The sequence below is a fragment of the Rhinatrema bivittatum genome, chromosome 12, assembly GCF_901001135.1.
Source record: "Rhinatrema bivittatum chromosome 12, aRhiBiv1.1, whole genome shotgun sequence".
Classification (NCBI taxonomy): domain Eukaryota; kingdom Metazoa; phylum Chordata; class Amphibia; order Gymnophiona; family Rhinatrematidae; genus Rhinatrema; species Rhinatrema bivittatum.
Window position 1 is genome coordinate 26665333 of NC_042626.1, and position 26958 is coordinate 26692290.

Sequence of the window (26958 nt, forward strand, 5' to 3'; positions counted from 1 at the left end):
AGAAGAAGTTACAATAAAACGAGGGTCATTCTAACTGGGATTAGAGTTAGAGGAAAGATAAAAAGTTTAACAAGAAGTAAAACATTGTAGTGATTGGTAAATAGTGACTGTTTCAGTTTAATAGGAAATGTTCAGTAATGCTGCATTTGATGGTAGTATATGTGGTTACGTTAGCCGAATAACTTTAGACCTGCTTCTGAGCAGATCTAAAGTTATTCAGCCTTGTGTGGCCAGATAATGCGTTAGTGAACCAGATATCTTTAAAAGAGGGCGGCCAATCCCCTCCCCAAAGCATGATATTAAGGCTTGGTCAGGTCATATTCGCCTACAACCCCCCCCCCCCCCCCTCCCCAAACCTTTACAGATTTGAGGAAGTGCTCAGTATTATATGCCAGGCCCTGGTCCCAAGTTTCAAACACGTGACAGGGCTGCCTCCCCACAAAGAAGAATCCTGGTGCCAACTACCCCCCCCCCCCCTCCAATATCTCCCAGACCCTCTCCATCCCGCCCGGTACCTTTTTGATCTGAGCCCGGGAGAGAGGGACCCTCTTCTCCACTCCCAGCATCTCTGGTGCTGCTCTGAGAGAGGGCAATGCTGGAAGCGTAAACTTCAACGTAAGCTTGAGGGACCCTCGCTCCCGGCTCAGATCAAAAAGGTACCGGGCGGGATGGAGAGAGTCTTCGGGGGGGGGGGGGGTGCTGGCGCCAGGATGATTCTTTGTTGGGGGGGGGGGGAGGCAGCCGGGTCACGAGTTTGAAACTCGGGACCTGATCCCAGCATATGATGTCCGGCACTCCCTTAATCTTTAAAATGTTTGGGTGTCGGGAGGGGGGGGGGGGGAGGGCAGGAGAGTATAGCCTGACAGGGCCTTAATATCACACTTTGGGGAGCGGGAAGGGAATTGGCCGCCCTCTGTACTGTTTAATTAACTAATGACAATGTTACTCAGCCGGATATCTTTTAAAGTCAGATGTTTTATCCCGCTGAATATATGGAACAAGTTATCCGGCTAACTTGTCCACTAATTGGCCCTCCTGAATATGGACCTTCTGAAGTCGTAAAGAAAAACTGTGATCGGTTAACGACTGTGTAAAGGCAGGCAGCATTAAAGCAGGAGGGCTGATCCTCCCTCTGCCCTGCGCAAACCCCGGACCCCTCCCATCACAGGGATGGGACGGGGATTTCCTCGGGCTCCTGGCTAAGGACTCTGTTTTCTCCTCCGCACCAATGCACCGCTTCCATTTTCTCCTACGCCACCTGAAAAAGTGTGTGTGTGTGGGGGGGGGGGGGGGGGGTGGAGAAGGCAATAGATGCTTGCGTTGCTTGCTCGGCGGGCGGGGAACCTCTTTTTTCCTTAACGTGCCTCGGGGGGTTTGTTCTTGGCAGGAGAGAAGCCCTTTGAGTGCAAGCTGTGCCACCAGCGATCTCGAGATTACTCCGCGATGATCAAACACCTCAGGACGCACAACGGCGCCTCTCCCTACCAGTGCACCATCTGCCTGGAGTACTGTCCCAGCCTGTCCGCCATGCAGAAGCACATGAAGGCACACAAACCCGAGGACATCCCGCCCGACTGGAGGATAGAAAAGACCTACCTCTATCTCTGCTACGTGTAAGGGTCACAGGGGGGCGTGGGGGGGGGGGGAGGTCCTGAAGGACTTGGGCAAAATAGTGAAATGAAGGGAATGGCCAGCTTCCTTGTATTCTGCCACATGTTGTGCATAAATCCCCTTCCCTTCCTCTACCCTATTTTTTTTTTTTTTTTTTTTGTGATGCTTATGTTCAGAAGGAGACAAGGAAAAGGCAAAAAAAATAATAATTGTTTTTTTGTTTTCCATTATATTGGGAAAAGTTTGCGTGTTCCACTCAAGTGCTTTAGTATGTTGAGAAAAACAAAGTTGGAAGCTTGTTTTATTTTCTTTTATTGTTTGATTTTAGTGGGAGGTGGTTTGTGGTTTTTTTTTTTGGTTTGTTTTGTTTTTTATTCCTCCTATCTTGGAGAAAGTCAAAGTTTCCAGCATCAGCGGCCACCGATTCTGGGACAGACAGACTGCCTTGGAACTGTGGTAATGGATTCCACAGGCCGTAAAGAGTTAATACTTGCCAGCCTAAGTTATGTAGTGGCTGAGCTGATAAGATGTTGTAGCTGTGGCGGTGTCAGGCTCACCAAGAATTGACTTGATTTTTTATTTTTTTGTTTTTTAATCTTTTTTTTTTTATTTGGCACATTCCAAAAAACAAAAAAACAATGTGAGATGGACAGCTTAGGATGGTAGTGGTGACCTTTTGACACCACCCTCCCCCCCCCCCCCCCCCAAAAAAAAAGCAAATTTAGATGACTTATGAGACTGGCCCACTTTTGTTTCATGGATGCTGTGTGAGCCCCCTCTTATGCTGATCAGAGCAGTCTCTCTGATTTCTTTTGATGTGCGTTTCATCGGGGGGGGGGGGGGGGCGGGGGAGAAGAGACATAAACCACGAGAGGGCTGACATCCATGGGCCTACCCCAGACACACCTCACAGTGGCTGCCTGCTTCTCCATGGCCTGTGCTGTGCATGGCGGGGGGGGGGGGGAGGGGTTGGGGGCTGCAGGGGAGGTGGTGGCGGATTAACAGCTTTTCCTTCTCCCCCAGCTGCTGGATGTCACGGACTTGAGTGCAGCACTGCGCTCTTAAGGAAATAAGGTTTTTGTATGCAGAATGCTACATGACATCTGGTCAGTCGATAATGCCATTTTATATAAGCACTAAATTCAACTCTTGGTCTCTTCGGGGCATTGTCTGTTTTCTTAATCCAGCAGCCCCTTTATATGTGTGTGTGTGTGTGTATGTGTGTGTGTTTGTGTGTCTGTTGGGGGAGGGGAGAAGTAGTTCTGGGGATGGCTGAGTTTCAGAACCACCAATTGAATTTTGAATTTTAAAAAATAGTCATAGTACTTACTGGGGGGAATACTCCATCGCTGGACATATAGCACTTAAGAATGCTGCACACAGAGATGTACAGTGGAAGGCTCTTAATTGGGATCTTTTGGCAGGGCATGATGGCTCCTGTTCCCCCTGTCATTCGGTTTATTAGTTCTCTGGATGGGTATTTTTTCTTCAAAGGTGCAAAGCAATTTAGCGGATTCAAAAAGATGGCTCACTGAAACGTTCTTGCAGGGCGCATAGTGCTACTGTATAGTGCTGCACATTTTTGGAAGGAGAATGTTTCACTAGAGTTATTTTCCTCCCAATAGTAGGGTGGGGTGGGGGGGGGGAGGGGAAGTGCAGGTCTCAGCTGTTTCTGTAAGGGAACCACATGCGGGCGTGCACACGAAGCTCTGCTCTTCAGTCCCAATCTCGTGAGGGATCCCCATCAGCACATAATGCATTTAAAACATGGCCTGGGTTACAAAAGGTCTGGCTAGCCAAAAAAAAGAAAGAAGAAAGTGTTTTAAATGGGCAAAGCCATTAATTCAGTCTAATTTCCATCTCCGTTTCTTAGACATTATTAAGTTTGTGTTAAGTTCCTCCCTGGTTCCCATGCTAAGCTAGGGAGTCCATGTAAATTAGGGTGGAGGCTGCTGCTGTGCTGATAGTCATCAGAGCTCAAACAGGCACTTCCCACATGGACTTGCAGGCAGGCTAAGAACATAAAGTATGTTCATAATGGAAAGTGGGCATCTTGGGGTTTATTTGGGGGGGGGGGGGGGGGGGGAGAGAAGAATAAAACATAGGACAGAAAAGGAACTGAGGAAGAAACCCAAAATAGGACCATGAAATGGTCAAATTAATAATTTGAAGACTTCAGCGAGTGCCGCAGTTTTAATGGGATTAAGCGCAGGGGTTTTTAAGTTTCCCTCTGTGCAATCTTTCCATAGCGATGCCGTCACCAGAATGGGAGGCCCCTTTAATAATTGGAGTCCCGGGGACTCCTGGGTTGCATTAGTGCAGGGTCTGCAGTCTCCCATAAGACTTACTACACGTGCCAACATTTGATATATTAAAAAAAATAAATAAAAGGAGAGAGAGAAAGGTGGAATAGGCCTTAATAGTCCACTGAAGTGCATGGGAGAAGAGGAATTTTCTGGAGGAAATAACCTTAAAATAAATACAATTTCCAATTTCTTTTTTTTCTTGCCCAAAATGAGGGAGCATCCCCCTGTCACTGTCCACGCCGGAGCCACACAGCAGAGGCAAAAACCGCTACAAAAAAAAAAAAAAAAGACCGTGTAGATGTTATTTGCTGAGCTCAAAAATCCTTACAAAATGTTTGTACCCGAGGGAGTCTTGCATTGACTCTCCTTCCCCCTGCTTGCACCGGTCTGTCCTGGAACATCCTCCTAGGGCCCCGAGAATTTCTGCCCTGTCTCTGATACCTGCAGGGAATGAAGGATACAAAATGACTTAACGTGTTTTTTTTTTTTTTTGTTTGGTTACTTGTTTTTGGTGGTTGTTGAGGAGGAGGAAAGGAATTGATTTTATTTATTTTTTTTTTAACCCCCTCTCCCACCCATTTCCTGTGTTTCCACGTTTCGCACATTATACTTGAATTACCTCAGATATTCTCATTGTTGTTTGTTTTTGGTTCTTTATTTTATGTTTAATGACCTCACAAAATGCGCTTTTATTTTGAATGAAGTAGCCGAATAGAAGGCTGTCCCATGTGTTGCAGGGTGCCAGGTTATGATGGGATGTGTGTGTGTATATATAATATATATATAGATAGATATGTTTGTGTGTGTATATATAAAATATATATATATATATGCATGCATCGGCAAAGAAAAAAGACAAATCAGTAAAAGGTATTGTCATTTTTCTTTGCACACTGTTGCTAACAAACCTGGTATCTTCCTGGTCCTTCGCCTGTTGAGGCAGAAGAAGAATGATTAATAATCACCTTTTCATTTTTTTTTTTCTGAAAGCTACCTCCTAAGTTTTTCTTTTGTTTTTTTATAAATTTAAATTACACATGGACGCTTGCAGTATTTGTTTGCTTTATGAGGTCATTTCTGTATCATCTCATTGCTTTACTTGCTTTTGTACATGATGAAATAAGGATATTTTTATGTCTTATTTTTTTTTCCTTTGTAATTTAGCCGATGAAGGTTAGGAAAATGTTTGTAGGTAGGATTAAAGGGAACAGAAAGTGTAATAGGGCTGTTCCCTTTTTGCTGCTTGGTTCGACAATGTCAGAATTTCTAAAAATCCTTGGGGAGGGGGGCACAAGAAGTGCAGAGTTTGAGGTGTTTTGTAAATGTTAGCGGTTTAGTTGAATTGTTTGGAAAGGAGGTTATAAAGAAAAAAATTAAAACGAGTTGAATATGTTACTAGAATAGTAGGGGGATATTTTTTTTTCTTTGTTATTCGCCATTGTTGAATGTGAACAACATACACAGAGCGGAAAGTGTATGGAAATTTTCGGGCAGGCTTCAGTGAAGGATACCACTTGTTGGGTGGTTTGGGTGTATTTGCTTATTTTTTTTTTTTTTTCTTAATGCCATGGAAAGAATTTGCCACCCCTTCCTAAACTCCTGCAATCACCTTCCCCCCCCCCCCCCCCCGAGAGAATCAAACGAATAGGGTGTGCTTAAAAATAAAAATATTTTAAAAAATTAAAAAAAAAGTACAAAGAAGAGAACAAAAAATGGAAACATCCTCTTCACACACACACACACAAAAATAAAAAAGCGTTACACTACAGTTGTTTCCCTCGCTGCTGGACAAGAATAGTAAAAAAAAATAATAAAAAAATAAAAAAGAAAACTGAGGGTTAGACTGAAATTTACAAATTGTAATATTTTTGTAATACTTGTTAATCCCTTTGTTAGTTGCCCTGCCAAACTCTGACCTTCCCTTTTGTAATGTGAACACTGACCTGTGTGTGTGTCCGTGCGAGTGTGCGCGCGCGCGTGTGTGGAAAAAACACAGAAATACATAAACCCGTTCTGCAGTTATTGTTGTAATCTGATGTTCCAGCGGCAGGATGGTACTAAATCGGAAGGTTGTTCTTTCTGTTTTGGGGAGTGCATCAGCCTGTCTCGCATCCTTCCTCAAACAGAAACAGGAGCTGTTGGTTTAAACTGTGCAATTAGACATCTGGGGCCTTAAAGTTGTGTTGGGCTGGATTGGGTAGAGGCGGGGTGGGGTGTCTGCTGCTGCCATGTCATTTTTTATTTTTTTTTGGACCTGGCAGTTTCCTCCTGCTCCATGGATTCTCCAGCTCAATGGCAGCTAGGATCTGGGATCCTAGTGCCATAAGCCGTCACTTGCACTTACGTGGAAATTATTTTTCTCCCTGTTCTTTGAACCCCCTTCCAAATGCTGCCTAACCAGATCCGTTGCCGTGGCAGTCTTTTTTTTTTTTTTTGGCTGGGAGCCACGCGCTTGGGCGCCATTGGCCACCTTACAGTCGCAGGCCTTGAATCTGGCCGCTGCTTGCCACCCGTGAGTAACGAACACAACTCCCTCTTCTACCAGGGGCTGTGAATGCTGCCTCCACCACATCCTCGGTCGACCCTGTCCTGGGAGCAAAAGACTTGATGTGGGGATGAAACCAAGGACCCTTCCGCATGGCAGTTCATGTAACAATTCTTAAGGTCTATTGTTAAAAAAAAAAAAAAAAAAATCCTTAATAAATACCCTTCACCCCCCCCCCCCCCCCCGCACACACAAACACCTGCACCTGTGCATTTGGCTCTTAGCTCATTAACTGCCAGTGTTACCTGTACCTCGGGAGTCACTTCCTCCCACACACTCATTTTTATTAAACAGAAATGGAAAAAGAACTGTTGACCTGTTCATCCCAGAACAAAGACGTTCACTGGGAAGCCGACAAATTTTGGATTCAATGTTTTGCTCCAACTCCGAGATGTGCATGGTCTGCCGACCGTTTCTGCCAGCCCTCCTACCAAAAGGAAAATTGAGTTTTGGGGGGGGGGGCACAGTAGGCAAAAGGTTAATGATGCGGTGAACGATGTCCTTAAGGACCACTGCGGGTACCTTCTGGCTGATACTTGCTACACAAGTTAAAAAAAAAGATGGAACAAACGGGGCAAATGCAGATTCAGCCAATTGATAAAATGGGCAGTGGGCCCAAGCAAAGCCGTCTTTCCCCCTCTCTCACCCCCACCGGCTCAGCTCCACCATGTGATATCCCAGGGCACAGGAGCTGCAAAGGGCAGACTGGCTCATTCCAAGCTTACGTGATTGCTGTGTGACTGGGGAGCTCAGTACATGCGTGTACAGGGTGTCCTGCCTCGGTCCTTACAGAACATAAACGGCCCTGTTCTTAGCAATATATGAATGGCAGATGTTTTATGGACATTTGCCTACACTAAAGGAAACTTGATGGCATGCGGTGTTTATGCTGCAGTAACGGCATACAATAATAATTAAAAAAAAAATTTTCAACCTCTAGAGAGGTGTGAACAGATTTTTTTTTTTTTTTTTTTTTTTAAAAGACAATATTCTACTAGGTGCCCTGCATGAGAGGGAAAAGCCACAGTGGAAACCAGAGAAGCTCTGATTTAGTACGATCTGCCATGTAACATTGGGAAAATGCTTGTGTAATCTTTGTGCCTGGACAGTTTTTCACATTTAAAAGAAGAAAAAAAAATAATTATATTGCTGCAGTTTCTCACAAGTTGTGACGGTACACTTTTGGAATAAACTGGTACAGTTTGCTAGGGATGCCATGGTAGGGGGGAAAGGTGGTGGTAGTGACGGGGTTCTCACTTTGCTTGTGTGTTTCACCTTACAGAGTTTTACGTTGCCTTTCTCTGTGTTCAGTTTGTGCACATCTGGAGGTTTCCACGCTCACCATTCTGTCACCCCGGCTCCCGGGATCATTTACAATCCCTTTTCCTGGTTTCCCCATCTTCCCCCCCCCCCCCCCCCCCCCCCCCCGCTCCCAAAGTCTTGGGCCTGGCCTGGTGTTTTTCTCCTCCATCCCAAATGCACAGAGTGCTGGGGATGGGAGTTAGAATAGAGGATTGGATTGAGCTTGGAGTCAGGCTGGAAACACAGAGCACTAGATATAAAACAATGTTTGGGGTTACTGGATTTGGTGAGTGGGTGTGGTGTATGTATGGGTGGGGGGTGGGGGGAAATATAGTGGGTTCTAACACCTCCATGAGTCCCATGCAGAAAGTGCACCCACACACACATCCCTCGGAATCTGTCGACTTTCTAAGTTGCTGACAGCTGAGGGTTGAGTGACTACCATGGCATCCTTGGCATGAGTTTGAGTACCAGCCTCTTGGTGTGACATAGTATTTTTCACTTAGTGTTATGCATGTACTCTTTAATGGCTAAGAAAATGGTCATGGTGAATGCACCAAGCTGTCCTGTCTATATATAAATATATGTATATTATAGCACTGAGGACCAACTGCCCTGCTGGACCAAGCAAAATACAGCTTTTTTTTTGTTTAGTTTTTTTGAATTATTATTATTAAATTGCTTGTTTGTTGACAGCACAAGTGCCAGTCTTGATTGCCATGTATAAAAAGGTTTTTTTTATTAATTGCTGTTATTGTTATGTCTACCTCAGCACCTCCTGTTAGCATAATTTGAGGTGGTGCCCAATTTTTTTATTTTGTTCTTCGATTTGCTTGTTACTTTTTTTGTGCAAATCTTTTTCTCTACCTTACCCACCTCCCCCCATCCTGTTTCTCTTTCTCTCTCTCCCCTTCACTCTCCCCTGAAGTTCCTTTGTGTTTTCGTTTTCATTTGTTTTCATTTTCAATTTTATTTTGTTTGCAGAAGTGCTTGTGTGTCCTGTCCGTTTTCTGGTACAAATGCAGTTTGCTCAAATTTAGTGACGTGTCCTGCTGCAATTCCCTGGCATCTTCCTTTCGTTCTGTGTAGGCACCCCAGCAACATTTCTTTGTGACTTCAGTGTTTTCTAATGGAGAAAAAAAAATACATTTTATGCTGCAGGTTTTTTTTTTCTCTTTCTCGCTCTCTCTCTCTCTCTCTCCATGTGTCACTAAGTGAAGTTTGTGCCTTCTATAGCAAAGAGATATTTTTTACATCCTACTAACAGTAGATTTTTTTGTAGTGAACATTTTTTTGTATTTTTATTTATAAGTCTCATAAGAAAAAATAGCAAATGTTCGGTTGTATACCTTGAATCTGCAGTTAGAAAGTTAATAAAGTTAATTCAGTTGTCTCTGATCAGTGTTGCTTTTGTCTTCTTTGCCTGAATTTCATTCACCTCTATAATAATAAATAAATAAAATAATAATAATTGATGTTCATCTATTTGTGTCGAACTGGACATCTAATGTGGACCAGTGCAAAAGTGAATGCACATGAGGAAAATAAATCTAACTATAGGTACACAATGCTGGGTTCCATATTAGGAGTCTCCAACCAAGAAAAAGATCTTGTTGTCCCTGGACGATTTATATATTTCAAAATGTACATTCTGCACATATCTAAAATTCAAGGCCAATTAAAATTGTCTGGATTTATTCAGTGGCAGACTTATCTGGATAAATCCTGCAGAATATTCAGATAAAGTTATCCAATAGTTTTCAAAATGCAAACTTGGTTCTCCAGAGACAAAACTAAAGTATTAGTGGAATTTTATATTGCTGTTCCTTATCCTGTCATACCAGTCCAGACAAGTGGGTTATGCCTCCCTGCCAGAAGATGGAGATAGAGAACTTACAAGTTTTCCATGACATCACTCGGTATTTCCCTGTCCACAGCAGGTACAGGCATATCTGGTCTGCTGCAGTGTTTGGAGGTCCAGGTGGAGCCCCAGGGGTGAAAAAACAGATTTGGGTAGCATCAAGGTTCCTGAGACCATAAAAACCAGGGAGACCAGGGTTCAAATCCCATTATTGCACTTTGTGACTTTGGGCAAGTCACTTTACCCTCTGTTGCCTCAAGAACAAAATTAGATTGTAAGCCTTCTGGGGATAGGGAAATACCTACAGTACCTGAATGTAATCCGCACTGAAGTGCCAATAAACAGAATATAAAAATCTAAAATAAAGGGCTCCTAAGGGGATGAAATTCTCTTGGGGGCGTTAGCCTATTGATTTCTTGTCCTTCTCCCCCTCCCCAACCTGCCTTGACTTCCTCTGATATTGTGAATTCTGGTCCTGTTCCCTTCCTGTTTAAGTGGTCTTTGCATTAAGCAATAGAGCGCTCGGGTTAATAATAATAATAATAATAATAATAATAAAAAAAAAAAAAAAAAGAGGGTAAGGACCAACTGCTTGGATTCTGGTGCTGCGGCTGTTTTAGAAGAGCCGTGGGGGAAAGCGGAGCATGGAGGGCTTGGAAAAAAATGTCGCATGTGTGGAGTCTGCCACCGGCGTTCTTCCGTGGCCCTGGAGTGTGACTGTGCAGTGGCTTCAGGGGGGGGGGGGGGTTACATGGGGAAGCAAATACAGCAAAGTTGACCGACATTGGAGACTGTATTGGGGGGGTGGGGGTGTCAGAGCTCAGCCTGCTGTGGCAGGGATACTTCCTGGATGAATCTTTGATGGGAAATGCTGCCATCTTAAGTACACAGCAAGCACAAGAGGGGGGGGGGGGGGGGGGGGGGAGAGAGCCTGGCCTAGGATGGGAAGAGGAACAGTCTTGTCAGACGTCTGGAAAGTGGAGGAAGGGGAAATTCTTTGAGGAGATATTGAGGATCTTCTGTTTTCCAAGTGTTTGAGAGAGGAGTTAGCCTCTCCCATATCCTAAGTGCCGAAATTCCTTAATATTTCTAATCAGCAGACAAAGAATCCCAAGTTAGAGGGGGATCCCAATCCGGAAGCCTGCAGGAAAACCGCCATAGTCCTTCCCTTTGTACAAGGCTATCGGAAACATTACTGAGGAATGGGGAGTCCCTGATAATGCTGGTTTGAAGATGAGAAACGTGATGAGAAACCTTTTATCTTCTTCTGGCTGAGGACTAAGAGCATATATTATAGGCCTCTAATGTAGACAGTCTCTACTGTTACTTGCAAGACCACAATCTCTGTGGCAGTGGATAAAGCTCTCAGGGACTCTTACGAAAGGAAAATAGAGACCCTGGTCAAAACAGGCCATCAGCATTCTTTGCAAGCTTCAGTTTGTGGGGGATATGTGGCCCGATATCTACTGAGATGGGAACAGCTTCCGGATGACCCCAGATGGGGATTGGAGCTCTTGAGTCCAGTGAGCTGGCCTAGATGGAACGGAGTACAGCTTTCCTGGTGGACTTGCAGTATGATTTGTTTAAGGCCTCAACAAATGTCATATGACCATAACAGCTCCAAATCTCCTATGGCTGAGATCCTAGTCGGCTAATAACGCCTCAAAATCTTTTTTGAACAAGCCACTCTCAAAAGCAAGCTCCTTTTTGGTGAACACTTGGAGAAGTTGTTGAAGGAACTGGGGGAGGTAAAGCCCCAGGGATTAACAGAGCATAAGCACCATAGGACAACAAGGGTCCTGTGCAGCAGCAATTTTTAAATATTTAGATGTAACCATCCTGGATGAAATTTCTAGTCTTACAAGTCCCAGGGTGCTACAAAGAATTGGTCTTTTCATGAAGGGAAAGGAAATTCCTGAGGTGGAGTGTGCTCATCAGGAGGAGCCTGCTCAGCACAATGAGGAGCAGTGGGTTCATTCCGGTGGCCAGAGGGCCTGCCAGATCTTATCTGGAGTCTATCACATCACAACAGACCAATGGGTGCTGGATGTCGTTCAAAACGGTTATGCTCTCTAGCTGGCCTTTCCCATTTCAGATGCCTTCTTTGTCTCCCCTTGTTGGTTGGAAGCAGAAAAGGCAGCAAAGAAGGCTGCAGCTGGGAGCAATAGCTCAGTTCCAGCTGACAAAGAGGGACAGGTAAGGTACTCGGCTTACTTTATGGTTCCTAAGAAGAAAGCTATTTTCAAGCCCATTCTGGATCTCAAAGGGTTCCGTTGATGCCTCAAACATCTTAACTTTTATATTGGAGACTTTGCAGTTGTCATAGTGGCACTGAGAAAAAATTTTTTCCTAACACTAGTTCTGACAGAAGTTCATTTGCACGTTCTCATCAGAAGAGAGCATGAGACCACTGCACCGTCAACATTCTCCAATGTCATGGTGGTAGAGGTGGCCTTTTTGCATAGAGCATACTCGTACACCCTTTATCTGGATGACTGGCTTATCAGAGTCAAGTTGGAACAAGAGAATCTGTCAGCAACCACCAGAGTAATCCAAGCTTTGCAATCGCTCGGTTGGGTGATGAATTTCTCAAAGAGCAGCTTGAATCCCACTCAAGCCTTGGAGTATCGGGGAAAGAGATTTGACACTGATGTGCACTGGTCAGGAAAGAGTCCTTAGACTGATAAAGCCTGATGGTCTCAAAGTAGTGAAACAATGTGATGAGGGTATACTAGAATACATAGAAAGAGCCATAACCAGTAGAAAATAAGAAATGATAATGCCGATGTACAGGTCATTGCTGAAGCCTCAATTAAAATATATTCAATTTTGGAGGAAATATCTCAAAAAAGATTGAGGTTAGAGGCATCGTAGAGAGAGGCAACCAAAATGGTATGGGGCCTGCAGCAAATGACATGAGATGCGACTGCAAGACCTGAACTTATATACCCTGTAGGAGAGGGGAGACAGGAGGATACGATACAGGCATTTAAATATCTGCATGATATTAATGCAACAACAAATCTTTTCCAACAGAAAGGAAGCTATAGATCTAGGGATCACAGCCTGAACAAGGAGGTAGATTCAGGAACAACATCAGAAAATATTTTTTCACGGAAAGGGTGGTGGATGCATGGGAAAGCCTTCCTGGAAGGCTTTCCCATGCATGGGATAAACACAGAGATCTCTTTATAGCAAGAAGATGGGAAAAAAACAAACAAACAAACACTGGGGTTACCTGCTTGCAGCAGTGGTTCAATCCAAAACCACCTTGAAATTATTATATTGTGCTTCCAAGAAAGGCATGAGGGTAACTCATAGAGCAGCAGTTTCAACCCTAAACAGAAAGCACAAGGGTAACTTGCAAGAAGCAGCAGTATATATACAATAACAACAAAATTTCAGCATGGGGGGGGGGGGGAGTAGCCTGCACAGCATGTGGAGAGGTAACCTGAACAGAACAGCAGTTACCATCCTAAAAACCTTGCTAGGCAGACTGAATGGGCCATTATTGTATTTTCCTGCCAACATTTACTATATTGCCATGTGGGGAAAGTGTTCTTAACACAGGAAGGAATCGGCAAGATATTGAGAGGATTGCCATCCGTGAGCTTCCCTCATGTGTGGGGGCTATCTTCAGTTTTTGGGGTTGTATGGCGAATTGATTCCTTGGGGGAGAACACATGTGACCTCTTCGAACTCCTTTCTTTCAAGCCAAGGATTCATTGTTACAACCAGGTGGCACAAAGCCTATGGTGAAAACAGGAAATGAGTTAGTCCATCACCAGAGCCATTAAACTAGCTCTTCTGGCTTTCCTGCCACTGATTTAGGAAGTGGTGCTCAGAGTCTTATCTGACAGTGTGACAGCAGTGTCATATCTGAACAGTCAAGGGGATACCAAAAGTGTCTTGCCTGTCCAAGAAATGACTGTCTTGCGGGAATGGGCTGAAAGACACTTGTCAGTGCTGTCTGCAACTCATGTAGTTAGAACAGATGTCTGAGTTAGGAATAATGCTGCCTTTGGGTCAGAGGTCTTGAAAGCATCCTGGGCCTCTTCACTCCCAGTATGAGGGTAGCTAGGGTATGTCCCACTTGACTGGCCTCATATGGCATGATGATAAGAAAGGAGAAATATAATCTTACTTGATAATTTCCTTTCTCACAGGACAAGCAGGATGGTAGTCCTCACATATGGGTGACATCACAGGATGGAGCCCAATCACGGAACACTTTTGTCAAAGTTTCTAGGAATTTGACTGGCACCTACGGGGCATGCCCAGCATGGCACTAAACCTGCAGGAGGCAGGGGTCCCCCTTTAGTCTTCTTTTTTCCGCTCAGCAGTAGCCACGCGGGTTAAGGAGCTCCACAGAGATTCCTGACAGGAATTTTCCTCACGGAATTACTAAAAACTTTCATATCCCACAGGGATCCCTCTTTCAAATTTTTGACTCCACGGTACTCCGCTAAGTTTTTACCCATTTTTGGTCAATTCCCGTCAAATTTGGCCCTCGCGGTCTACTGGCCATCAACTGCACCGCGGCTCAATTTTTCAAAGGCCATGGCGTCGGGGTTCCGTCGGTGCCCGGACTGTACTCTCACCATGTCCATAATAGACCCTCATAAAGTCTGTGTAATGTGTCTCAGGTGCGAGCATGATGTCCTGACTTGCACCAAATGTGCTTTAATGACACCAAAAGGTCGCAAGGCCAGAATGGAGAAAATGGAATTTCTCTTCCATTCTCAAACTCAGACGCAATCTATTGCATCGACGTTGTCTGAACCGGCACCGTCCACTTCACGCCAGAATCGGCCACCGGTCGGTGACCGTCCGGCGTCGACAACTTCTTGGCCTTCGACTACCTCTACTCCCCCTCAGGACCAGGGAGATCGTAGAGAGAAACATCGGCATTGACACCGGAAGTCTCGGACCATCGAGGAAGGAAAATCATCGACCTCGCCATCGTCCGAGCCACCATCGAAGAGACCCCGTCCAGAAAAGGCATCGACCATTTCTGAGACCGGGTCACCGAGGCAACCCTCACCTGGACAGGTAGCGGGAGCTGCGACTCCGCCTTTAACGGTGGTACTTCCGGCTATGCCTCTGCCTCCTTCTTCCCTTCCAGAGCCGGGGCTGATTGCTCCAGGTCTCCATGAAGAACTGGACCGGATGGTTCAGGAGGCCATCGATAAGGCAATGCACAGATTCCAAATTCCCCCACCACCGAAATCTGTGCCAATTGTGGAACTGACCTTCGATCCCATTCCAGCAGCGCTGGCACCGCTGCTCTCGAAGATGGAAGCGCTTATAGCTGCTTTTCCACTGATGGATTCAGGGTCACCAATGGCTCCAGTGCCTTCTCCGCTTACACTGTCATCGAGAGGAGAAACACCGTTCCGCATTCCTCAATCGGGAGTTCTGCCGATGCTTCAGCCATCGATGCCAATGCGGCCATCGGTGCCACCGATCCATCCATCGATGCCCTCGATGCCTGCATCAGTGCCTCCACTACTCCCCTCGATGCCTTCGGAGCCTAGACCAGGATCTTCAGGAATACCATCATCCTGTCCTTCTCAGGTTCCTAAAGGTACAGGTGTTGATCCCTATGACACCTGGACTGACATTTCATCTCAAGACACCGATGATTTGCTGTCGCCACCTTCTCCTACTGAAAGTAGGAAGCGTTTTCCTCCAGAGGACTTGGCCTTCATAAATTTTGTGAAAGAAATGTCTGAATTGGTTCACTTCCAATTACAGACTGAACAGGATGATAGGCACCAAATGATGGAGTTGTTACAATTTGTGGATGCTCCCAAGGAAATAACCTCCATCCCTATACAGCAGGTTCTTTTGGATCTTCTCAAAAAGAACTGGGAACACCCTGGTTCCATAGCCCCAGTCAACCGGAAGGCAGATACCACTTACTTGTTACAGTCAGCCCCAGGGTTCCAGCAACATCAGCTGGATCACCAATCTGGTTGTAATGCAAAAAAGGCATGACACTCAAAACCCCATTCTTCTTTCCCCCCCAGGTAAAGAGCAGAAATTTCTGGATGTTATTGGCCGGCATGTCTTCCAGGGATCAATGCTCATCTCTCGGATCGCCTCTTATCAGCTGTATATGACCCAATACAATAGAGTCTTATTCAAGCAGATACAAGACTTTGCAGAGTCCTTGCCTCAGCAATTTCAGGAACAGCTTCAAACCCTGGTACACAAGGGGTTTGAGGCAGGGAAGCATGAAATAAGATCCTCTTATATCTTTGCCACTGCTTCCAGGGTATCTGCAGCTGCTATTTCGGCAAGGAGATGGGCCTGGCTTAAGTCTGAAGACTTGCGCCCTGAAGTGCAAGACAGATTGTCTGATCTGCCTTGCATAGGAGACAATCTGTTTGGTGAACAGATACGGTGGCGGAACTCAAGGAGCATCATGAGACCCTTCGCCAACTCTCTCTGATGCCTTCCGAGTATTCCTAGAAACAGCCATTCAGGAAAGATACAAAAAAGTCATTCTTCCGTCCGAAGAAGTCCTATCCACCTCAGTCTAGAGGTCATTCTACGAGGCCTTTCCAAAAGGCCCAGTCTCGTTAACCTCGTAAACAAAAGCCACAAGCAGCTCCTCAGCCGGGCCCTGCTTCCGGCTTTTGACTCCTGCATAGAGAGCAGCAGCCAGCTTCCACTGCCTCAGATACCAGTGGGAGGTCGATTGTGCCATTTCAACAACAGGTGGCACACAATCACCTCAGACCAGTGAATCCTTGCTATAATCTCTCAAGTTTATCACCTGAACTTTCTCTCCATCCCACCGGACTCCTCACCTCGGCTGACGTGGGGAATATCCGACCACTCACTACTCCTGGAACAGGAGGTTTCCCTCCTCCTTCAGTCCAGAGCAATAAAACCAGTGCCCTACTCCCAACAAGGCCTAGGATTCTATTCCCGGTACTTTCTAATCCCCAAAAAATCAGGAGGCGTTCGTCCAATTCTGGACCTACATGCCCTCAACAAGTACCTCTACCGCAAAAAGTTCAAGATGGTAACCTTGGGTTCCCTCCTTCCTCTTCTCCAAAGAGGAGACTGGCTCTGCTCTTTAGACCTCCAGGACGCATACACACACATTGCGATAACTCCATCTCATCGCAGATTCCTGAGATTTCTGGTAGACCCCAAGCACTATCAGTACCGAGTGCTACCATTCGGCCTGGCAGCTGCACCATGAGTCTTCACCAAGTGCCTCGTAGTAGTAGCAGCCTTCCTCAGAACTCAAGGTGTTCACTTCTACCCCTATCTAGATATGTATTTTATTTATTTATTTATTTAAATTCTTTTAATATACCGATGCTCAAGACCAGGTCTTATCGTATCGGTTTACAATAAACTAGGGGGTAAACCATTTAAACCAGTAAAAAACATAGAGAGCGAAAGTTACATTACAACAGGGAATGTACAACAAGGCTTTTGAAGAGAAGTAGAAAGGAAAGATTAACAATTTCTAATTGGAGAGCAGCGCATGTAAGCAGAAGCAGTTGCGAACATGGTAAAAATATATACAATGAATACTATATTTGCAGTGAAGTCAATAAGGCAAGTTACTGTTTAAATAAGTCGACAGGTTACAAGAGTGCGTAAATTAACAGGAAAACAGTTTCTCCGTGAGGCGTAAATAAACAGACGCTACTGATGGGTGTTGGACCGAATGGGTTACAAGATAGTTTCTTCAAGGAAATGCTTGGGCAAAACCCAAGCATTTCCTTGGGTTTTGCCCAAAACCCGCCCGCCACCCCGCTGTGTTGGGTTCGTTACGTTTTATTATTTTCATTTTTGGCACTTCCTGTAGCTTTAAACAAGACTAAAGAGGGACCCCTGCTGGCTGCAGGTTTAGTGCCATGCTGGGCATGCCCAGTAGGTGCCAGTCAAAGTTCTAGAAACTTTGACAAAAGTGTTCCGTGATTGAGCTCCATCTTGTGATGTCAACCATATGTGAGGACTAACATCCTGCTGTCCTGTGAGAACACCTGTTACAGGTAAGCAACATATGTTTTCCTTTAATCCTGCCATACCAATGCAGAACACACCCAGATCAATCTAAGCTGCCAAAAGTACAGAAACTACAGCAGTTTATTAATTTGAGAGAACAGAATAGAGCAGGACCTGTTAGTCTCGTCCCTTTCTTGAAGTCTTCCAAAAGGGGAAGAAGATAAGAGAGAAGGCCTTGGAGTAGTTCCTATTTCTAAACAGTTAATTATAAAGGTTATTACTCATAGTAACATTGTAAATGATTGCAGAAAAAGAGCAAAATGACCCATTCTGTCTTCCCATGTTTTGATGATAATTCAGTTGATTAGCTTTGACAAAGGTGAACTGACAAGGGTTTACTACTGCACTAGCTTATCTGCTATGAATGAGGTCACGGAAAACCTGTAGTTCTCTTTCCCCACCTGCTGGCAGGGAAGCATAATGTACTGGGCTGGACTGGTATGGCAGGTTTCAAAGAAAGGAAATTATCAAGTAAGATTTAATTTCTCTTTTCAGCTCTGCAAAGAATTGTCCAATATGAGTAGAGCAACAGGTCATAGAAAGAAAAAAAGGGACATTGAATGGGCAAAACCATGCAGCTCTGGAGCAGGGCCCCAACCCACTCACAGGTCTTATTGCATAACAGCACTGTTGAGTGGAAGAGTATAGCTAGATTATTTGCCCCTATCTTTCTGGATTCCTTTATCAAGCTCCGGTGTTCGATGTCTTCTCCATGGCACCCTATAAAGAAGTCTGTACAATCTTTTTGTTCTTACTGTTGCTTTTGAAAGAAGGTTCCTGTTCAGGTGCATTATCACCTTTTGGATATTTCTTAGCTGACTCTACTGAATGGTATCCCAGCTGGGAGAGGACATGATTCTGTGTAGGACCAATTTTTGGGGTTCATAAGGTGGGAGGTAAGGGCTGGGTGAAGCAGGTAGTTATACCAGGGCAAAAAAATCACTAAGAAGCATAGTAAAAGTGGTAAAATAATACAAAGCAATATCTGTGTAATTATAGCTACCCAGTTATCCCCAGAACTTAGTTTCAAAATTATTGACTCAATTTCATCATTTTATGTATGGACTAAATATGAACACAGAGGATGTATTTGGGCTAGGGTTTTAAAGAGAGGGATAATACAATGATTAAGTCATTGCCAAGGTTTGTATAAAGGCTATGACAGGAATGTAATTCCTGGTATCGGGGGGGAGGGGGGCCTCCAGAGTTTGGATGGGAGGCTGTGTTGCTGTTCAAGAAGGAAGTACTTGTGAGCCCTAGGCGGCACAGTAGCTTTGTCCCAACAGCTGAACCAATACGGCGGGGGGAAGAAATCTGACTGAGACCAGGGCCCAGGGGGGTCACTCCGTGTCTCCTGTTGGGTGGCATTCACATACGTCTACATTTAACTGGATCTACCTCTAGAACAATGGGCTGAGAAGCAAGGAAGCCAGGGTTCAAATCCTACTTCTCCAACTTACAAACCTTGGGACAAGCGTTTGTCTTTATCTCCCATTGCTTCAGGAACCCACTTCGAATGTAAGCTCTTTGGGGCAGGGACTTAATGTACCTGAATACTTCTCCACACCGAGCTGTGTGTGTGCGGTAGTGCTATAAAACTAAGTAGTAATAAGAATATTCATCCCCAGCCAATGAAGTTGTGAGAAAATGCAAGTGTGTCATATATTTATACATATTTATTTTTTTGATAAAATGGACATGATATGGTCTTTGAAAACATTTAAAAAAAACCCAAAAAACAGTACTCTGAGACCATGGAAGAAAAAGAAAAGCCTTTTAGAGCTTAATCTTGGCTAGTGAGTGCTCCCTTCCAATATACCCCATCTGGAACTAAATCCAGGAGTTGCGGCTGGTAGTGGACAGCTGGGGGGTGGGATGGGCAATGGAATCGCTGGCTTTAAAACAACATTTAACAGCAGTTTTCAGCCAGATGACATCAAAAGCTGGGGGGCCTCCTTTAGGTGCTGGGTGTGGGTCACATGACCTGTGGATACGGGTGAGGGGAGGCGACTGAATAGCATTTGTGCCAAGCAGGCTTTGTGTGGCAGTAAGAAGGGGAGTAGCTGTCTTCTTGCGCTTTTTGACCCAGATATGATCTAATGGACAAAGAAGGGGCTCTTGACAGCATTAGCACGGAACATAAAAGAAGACAAAATGTTGTGGCCTTCGTTAAATCCCTGAGGCCCCTGTTTGATGACCACCGAGAGCCTGTGAAGTGAGCTAGAAAAGCCTTGTTATGTAATTCATGTATTATACACAGAACTGACCCCCTATTTATGTTTCCCTCCCTGGGACACAGGCTGGCATGCGTTTTTCCAGGTGATCTTCCCGCCTGCCTGGTGAGCTGAACGTCACCGTAAGGGCAGGAAATGCAATTTTGCCCACTAGTACAGATGACCTCCAAACGCCCTTGGAACTGAAAAGGAAACGTATCTGCAAGTTATAAGAGAGTGGGACTGTAACCTTCTCAGAAAGCATTTCCATAACCTAGCCAAGAATCTCAGTCTTTTTCTAAATCCAGCATTTCCTGATAAAAATCTATTCTTCCTCAAACCATTGTTATAAGTAATTTTGGTTGCTTTCCAAAACTTATGTTTTACCCCTTTTCTCAGGGGCCTCAGGCTTTGAATCATTTCTTCATTGTTTTCCTGCTGTCTTTCCCTCCCTCCCTCCCTCCCTCCCTAATTCCCTTTCTTGCTGTCTCTTTCATCCTCGCTAGCAGCCCCCCCCCCCCCCCCCTTTTTCTCATCAGCAGAAGATCCCAGCTTAAGGAGGGGGTTCCACCCGGCTACGTCCTTGCCCGGACTCTTGTGGGCACTGTGGAGCACACCATAGAAGCAGGTTCCTTGCACCGTGGCTCTCACTGCCTCCGAGCTTGATGCAGAATGATGTTGTCGCAGGTTTGTTTCTGTTGCATGTTTTTCCTATTGCTTTACCCTGCCTGCTACTTTTCTATTGCACATCTTTGGGTACATTTGGTGCATTTCTTGGACATCCTCAGCTCGGTACTCACCCATATGTGAGGACTACCATCCTGCTTGTCCTGTGAGAAAGCAAATGTTGCTTACCTGTAACAGGTGTACTCACAGGACAGCAGGATGTTAGTCCTCACAAAGCCCGCCTGCCGCCCTGCGGTGTTGGGTTCGTTACGTTTTCTTATTTTATTTTTCGGCACTTCCTGTAGCTTTAAACAAGACTGAAGAGGGACCCCTGCTGGCTGCAGGTTTAGTGCCCTGCTGGGCATGCCCAGTAGGTGCCAGTCAAAGTTCTAGAAACTTTGACAGACGTGTTCCGTGATTGGGCTCCATCCTGTGATGTCACCCATATGTGAGGACTACCATCCTGCTTGTCCTGTGAAAACTGCTTATTCTGAGATTAAATTTTATAAAATAATTTCCCTGAGGAGATACCCCTCCTCACCCCAGACCGCCTATTAATTTTGTCTTTCTTTTATTCACTCACTAAACAATTCATTCTGAATTTGAAGTTTATTCTGTTTGATCTCCGGCGCAGGTGTGCAGTGATGGTGAACCTTTATGGTAAAAGAATTCAGACGGTAGGGACCTCATGCATACATAACTTGCCGTAGAAGAATCACTTCAATATAATTTAGAATCATTATCCCAGCGTGTTTCTGTTTGTTCATTCTGCGCCCCCCCCCCCCCCCCCCCAGATGCGGGATACAATGCAAAACTCAAAATAAGGCTATACGCATTTTTCTCTGACCACAAGTATCATTGTCCAGGACAAGAAAACTCTAATATAGTCACAGAAATATTAGATAAATGACCTCCAACTATCATACAACACAATGGTAACTAGCACGAGAGGACTTCAGTATGCTCATCCTGTAGCACTATACTGATTAGGAGGGATGGAAGCCAGATGCCGATGACTGTTGACCTGGAAAGGAGTGTACCAGCTTTACTATTTCAAGAGGCTTTTGACTGTATGTGTATTATGATGTGATTGCTTATGATTTTGTTTTGATATCTTGTTTATTGTTTTATTTTGATATTGTTATCCGCTTAGCTTGATTTTATATTTATAGGTGGATTATAAATATTTTAAATAAATCAATAAATACCATGGTTCTTCATGAACAGTAGGATCGAGCAGGATGTGGGGCATAGGTTGGGTTGCCTGGTCTCGCAATGTGATGCATCCTGCAGTGATGTTAGATTCAAGAAGATAGGGGTATGTACTGGGTAACACATACTGTATCTAGGGTGCTTCATATTTGTTTTGTTTTGTTTTTTTAATTTCTCCTGGGAATTTATTAGGGATTATCGTGATTAAAAACAAAAGTAGGACAAAATCAGCGGAGGGGGGGGAAAGACTCATTCCTTGTCCGGATAAATATCTGAGTTAATTTTGGTGGGCAGTAGCCAGAACTGTAAAACAATATTTAGCAGATTCTCCCACCCATCCAATAGGCAGCGTATCCCTTTCTACCCCCATCCCCTGCCTAGCATGTGCCTTTTTCTCCCTGCCCCCACCAACAATCTCCCTCTTCCCCTCTTAACTGCAACAGTATTCATCCTTGGTGGTGGAGCTGGCTCAAGCCGCCTCCTCCCTCCATCTGGGGCAGCATGCTTGCTGTGGCTCCTGCACGCTGCAATGCTGCACTTCTGCTTTCCTGTGGGGGCCAGGGAGCCTGCTGGAAAGCGGTTCTGGGAAGGGTATGGGGGGGGGTTCAAACTCTACGTGGGCTGCACCAGACAGCAGGCACTTTGGTCGGGGAGGCAGGTCTTGAAACATCGCATGGGCGGGCAATTTCACAGGTGAGAGGAGGGGGATGGTGGGACTTGAAAGACAGCATGTGCTCTGGCCCGCAGTGGCAGGAGGCCTCTGAAACCCTGCATCTCCAGCTCTGAAACTGTTCCTTAATCAGCCTACAATTATGGTAAAAATCGGTTTAACCCGATGGTCACCTTTGGGGGGGGGGGGGGGGGAATGCAGGAATTTATGGGTGAAAATCGTTTTAAACTGAAAATGAAGGACCCTACACCTACCAAAGGGTGCAGTGAAGGAGAGAGCCTTCAGCCACCCCATGATGAAGGAGAAAGATAGGGATGAGGGGCAGTATCAGGAGCCTTTACAAAGAAACTTGCTGTATGATCATTTGGCCTGATCATGCGTTATTAATATCAGTGATGCTGTCTGTACTAATTGCATATAGTTTTAGCTTGACTAAGCAAGTGTTTATGAAAAGAAGACCAATGCCCCCACCACTCTACCTCCAGCTGGTTTTTGGAATAAGCCAGCAGCCCGCACAGCCTTATCAATGCCCACTCTGTCGGCAGTCAAAGGAATTTTAAATAAGCCCCTTCCCCGTTTCCCCTCCCATGCTCCAGCTCTGTGGAAAAGGGCACCTTGTAATCGTGACCTACCTTGTACAGTGCTGTGTACACGCCATAAGCACCTGAACTGAAAGGGGCAGGCGACTCCGGTGCCACAAGCCAGTCGGTTTTTCAGGCTGTCTGTACTGAATATGCATGAAATGTGTTTGCATGCAGTACATGCAAATGCTTCTCTTGCATATTCAGTGCGGATATGTTGAAAACCCGACTGGCTTGTGGCATTTGAGGACCTGAGTGCTCAACTGCACCTGTAATAATATTTTAGTCCCCCCCCCCGCCCCCCCCCACTCCCAATCCCATCACAAACTGGTGTCAAATTCCAAGTTAAAATATCTGTGAATAGATAAATGTGTAGGGGTGTAGGTAAGGGGTTAGTGAAAGAGGCTCCAAGTCTGACTTTCAGCTACTATGGAATAAATCTGGTGGTGAGGGGGGCTGAGGTAGGTGGCCATCTGAGACAGGAAGGCACAAGTGCACCCAGCTGAGCCTTCTACAGCCAGCCTTTCTCCCTGCCCCCCCCTGGGGGGGGCGAGCCTGGCAAGTCTGTTTCAGCGCCAGTGAGCGCGTTCATTTAAACCTGACTATAGACTACTCTGAGCCCCTGCTGTGTTAATTATCCTGTAGTTCTAAACTGATTGCTGTACACTAAGACTATGTCCTTCTTCATTTATTTACTGACTACATTAAGAGTGGAGCCGCTACTCCTTGCATCTAACCAGAAACGGTATGCACCGCTGCATTCATGCTCTGAGTTAGAATTTCAAGGCAGACCCATAACAGCACCGAGGAGGCCAACTACATTAACATATTCTTTCCTTGCTTTGCTCCATGCTGAAGCCACCCTGCTCTCCCCCCCCCCCCCCCCCCCCCGCCCCCCATATGAAGCTGAGGAGTCAGGAAGGGAACCCACCTTGACATGACAGAGCCACCCTTCACCCCACCAGAGAGAGAGATATCCCTCTTTTCTCTTCCTTTCATCCACTGAATGGGGAAGGTCAGAGATGGGGGGTTAAAAGGGGACAAGTCGGATGGCTGGCCCTCTTATTTTTTTTTTTTTTCCTCTTCCTACATCCCCCGCCCCCCCCCCCCCCCACACACACACACACACACACTCACTCTCACCCTCTGTGGGACGATAATGCAGCAAACAGCAGAGAAAGGGAACATTGGAGGGAAGGGGTTTTGTTTGTGGGGTGGGGAGTGCATACCGGAGCCAGCAACTTTTCAGAGGGAAGGAAGGGGGAAGAGAAGATTAGTATGGTATTGCATGATGATATTAAGATGAAGGGAGGAGATGCAGTTGTCAACCAGCTTGCTGGCTGAGTACACAACAGAGCAGGGATGGAGGATGGCTTGGACAGCCGTGCCAGCCTATACCCTCACCCTGGCTGCAAACAGGGCTGAGTGGAAGTAGTAGTGGGGAGGGGTTAATATATAGAGGATGGGATTGGCTCAGGCATATGTTGTCAAATGTTTGTAGATGGAATAAAGCAGTGGTCCTATAAGACCACTGAATCAATCCGATATAGTAAAGTTTAACTTGGACTGAATGCGCGTTTTGGACGTGAGTCCACAATCCCTTATACAATAAAGGGTTTAGTGCATCTGAAATGTGCATCCAAACCCCTCTGAAACTAATAGCACTCATCACGTGCAAATGCATGTTGATGAGGCTATTAGTCATTCACCCAGGATACAGTAAAAAAAAAAAAAAAAAAAAAAATGTGCGCCCGATTCGCACATTTTAAGCTCAGAAATTAGCACCTGCCCACGAGCAGGCATTAATTTCTGAGCAGCCCAAAAAAGTGAACAGAAAAGCGGAGAATATGACTTTTCTGTACATCCTCCGACTTAATATCAGGGCGATACTAAGACAGAGGAACCAAAAGGTTAAAAAAAAAAAATTGTTTTCAAAATGTGCCAGTGGGTCAGGTTAGGAAAAAGGACGCTCAGTTTTATTCCATTTTCCTAACCCATGGCTCTGCACAGGAGGCGCTAGGGGCGTGCTATTGTCCCTAGCGCCTCCTTTTTTTTTTTTAGCACGACCCCCTCATTAAAATATGGTATTGTGCGCCTGGGAGAAATGGCCGGGCGCACGTCAGGAAAGCGGGCACTCAATACTGAGCACCTGTTTTCCCATGACCTTGTTGTATCGGCCTGAATATAAGGTATGATTTCTTTGGTGTGTGGGAGCAGAGGGGGAGATTGTATGGATACCATAAGATTCAAGGTAATAGGGCGTGCGCTCCGCACAACGCACAGTTTTACCCTCAATAGTGCACATGTTTTTCATGATGGAGCAAGGAGTTTTGTGCACAAAACTGTGCATGTGAAACCGTGCCTGCCACTTCGTGCCCCTGCCTGGAAATCCCATGCTAATGAAGATATTCACTAAGGGCCGGATTTTAAATGCCCTGCGCACGCCGGCACGCCTATTTTGCATAGGCCGCCGGCGCGCGCAAGTCCCGGGGCTTCGTAAAAGGGGCGGGGAGGGGCGTGACCGGGGTCAGGGGGCAGTTCGGGGTGGGACCGGGGGTGTGGCGCCGGCCCGGGGGCGTGGTCGAGGCCTCCGGACCAGCCCCCAGGTTGGGTGATGGCGCGCCAGCAGCCTGCTGGCGCACGCAGATTTAGGCCTGCTTTCAGCAGGCCTAAATCTGGCAACAAAGGTAGGGGGGGGGGGGGGTTTAGATAGGGCCGGGAGGGTGGGTTAGGGAGGGGAAGGTGCGGGGAAGGTGCGGGGAGGGCGAAGGAAAGTTCACTCCGAGGCCGCTCCAATTTCGGAGCGGCCTTGGAGGGAACAGGCAACGCGCGCCGAGCTCGGCGCGAGCAGGTTGCACAAATGTGCACCCCCTTGCGAGCGCCGACCCCGGATTTTATAAGATACGCGCGTATCTTATAAAATACAGCGTACTTTTGTTCGCGCCTGGTGAGCGAACAAAAGTACGCCCTCGCGCAAATTTATAAAATCTACCCCTAATAGCTATTACCCACCAATGCAGAGAGCTGCACTGGCTTAACGCAGGTTTTTCTTAACTGGAAATCTTACCTCTGGTCAGAGGGGGAGTAACGTTTCTAGCGCTAGTGTTAGTCTGTGAGTAGAAACTGACGTTCCGACATCGGGACCTGTAATCGGGATTTATGTGCAGAAAATATGATTTACTAGCAGAAAGTATGTTTCCCAAGCATAAATATGATTTATTGTTCAAATATATTTTATTGACTTGCAAAAAGTAGTAAGATAATGACACAGTGATATGAACTCTGTATTACAACGCCATTTCTAACATACAAACACTTCAATATACATAATAAAGAATACTATTGACACCCACCCTACCCCCATAAATGATTTATATGTACAAATGTTTTGTGTTGAAAGCATTTTATGTGCACAAAACAAGCATAAATCATATTTTGTGCACATAAAAGTCCTACAAGTAGAAAACATGATTTTTATACGCATGAATATGGTCCAAGAGGCTCCTGTGCCACCTAAATGAAAACGTGCATTCAGCCCATCCTGAGCACATATTTTAACTCAGGTTTCTGCACACATTTTGTGTGTTTGCGCACATTTTCAATCAGGACTTAAATATTTTTATTTTTTTGGCAACTGCGTTAAACTATGCGCTAAATTTCATAACACAGGACCCCTTGGTGCCTTTAGAGCAGTGGTTCGCAACCCTGTCCTGGGACACACCCCCTCCCCCCCCCCCCCCCCCCCAGCTAGTCGGGTTTTCAGGATATAATATGCATGAGAGGAAATTTGCTTGGGGTTCCCTTTGAAAATGAGTAACTGCAACCACTGGGTCCACTATGAAATTTTTTTTTTTTATTTTCTTTCTTCCTCACACCATTCTCTCCCTTTTTCTGTCAGCCCATCTGTCTCCTAAATCTCTTCCCTGCTTCTTCTTTTCTTATGTTTCTCTTCCA

The 26958-nt window shown here is 45.5% G+C and overlaps 1 protein-coding gene across 2 annotated transcripts in view; it reads left to right on the forward strand.

Moving 5' to 3' along the window:
• Positions 1-6660, forward strand: part of ZBTB16 (zinc finger and BTB domain containing 16) — a 237079-nt gene extending 230419 nt beyond the window's left edge. For both annotated transcript variants that reach the window (XM_029574135.1, XM_029574136.1), the window contains exon 7: positions 1388-6660. In XM_029574135.1, coding sequence (XP_029429995.1) covers positions 1388-1617 — 230 coding nt within the window. In that variant the 3' untranslated portion in view covers positions 1618-6660. The remainder of the gene's footprint in view (positions 1-1387) is intronic.
• The last annotated feature ends 20298 nt before the right edge of the window (positions 6661-26958 follow it).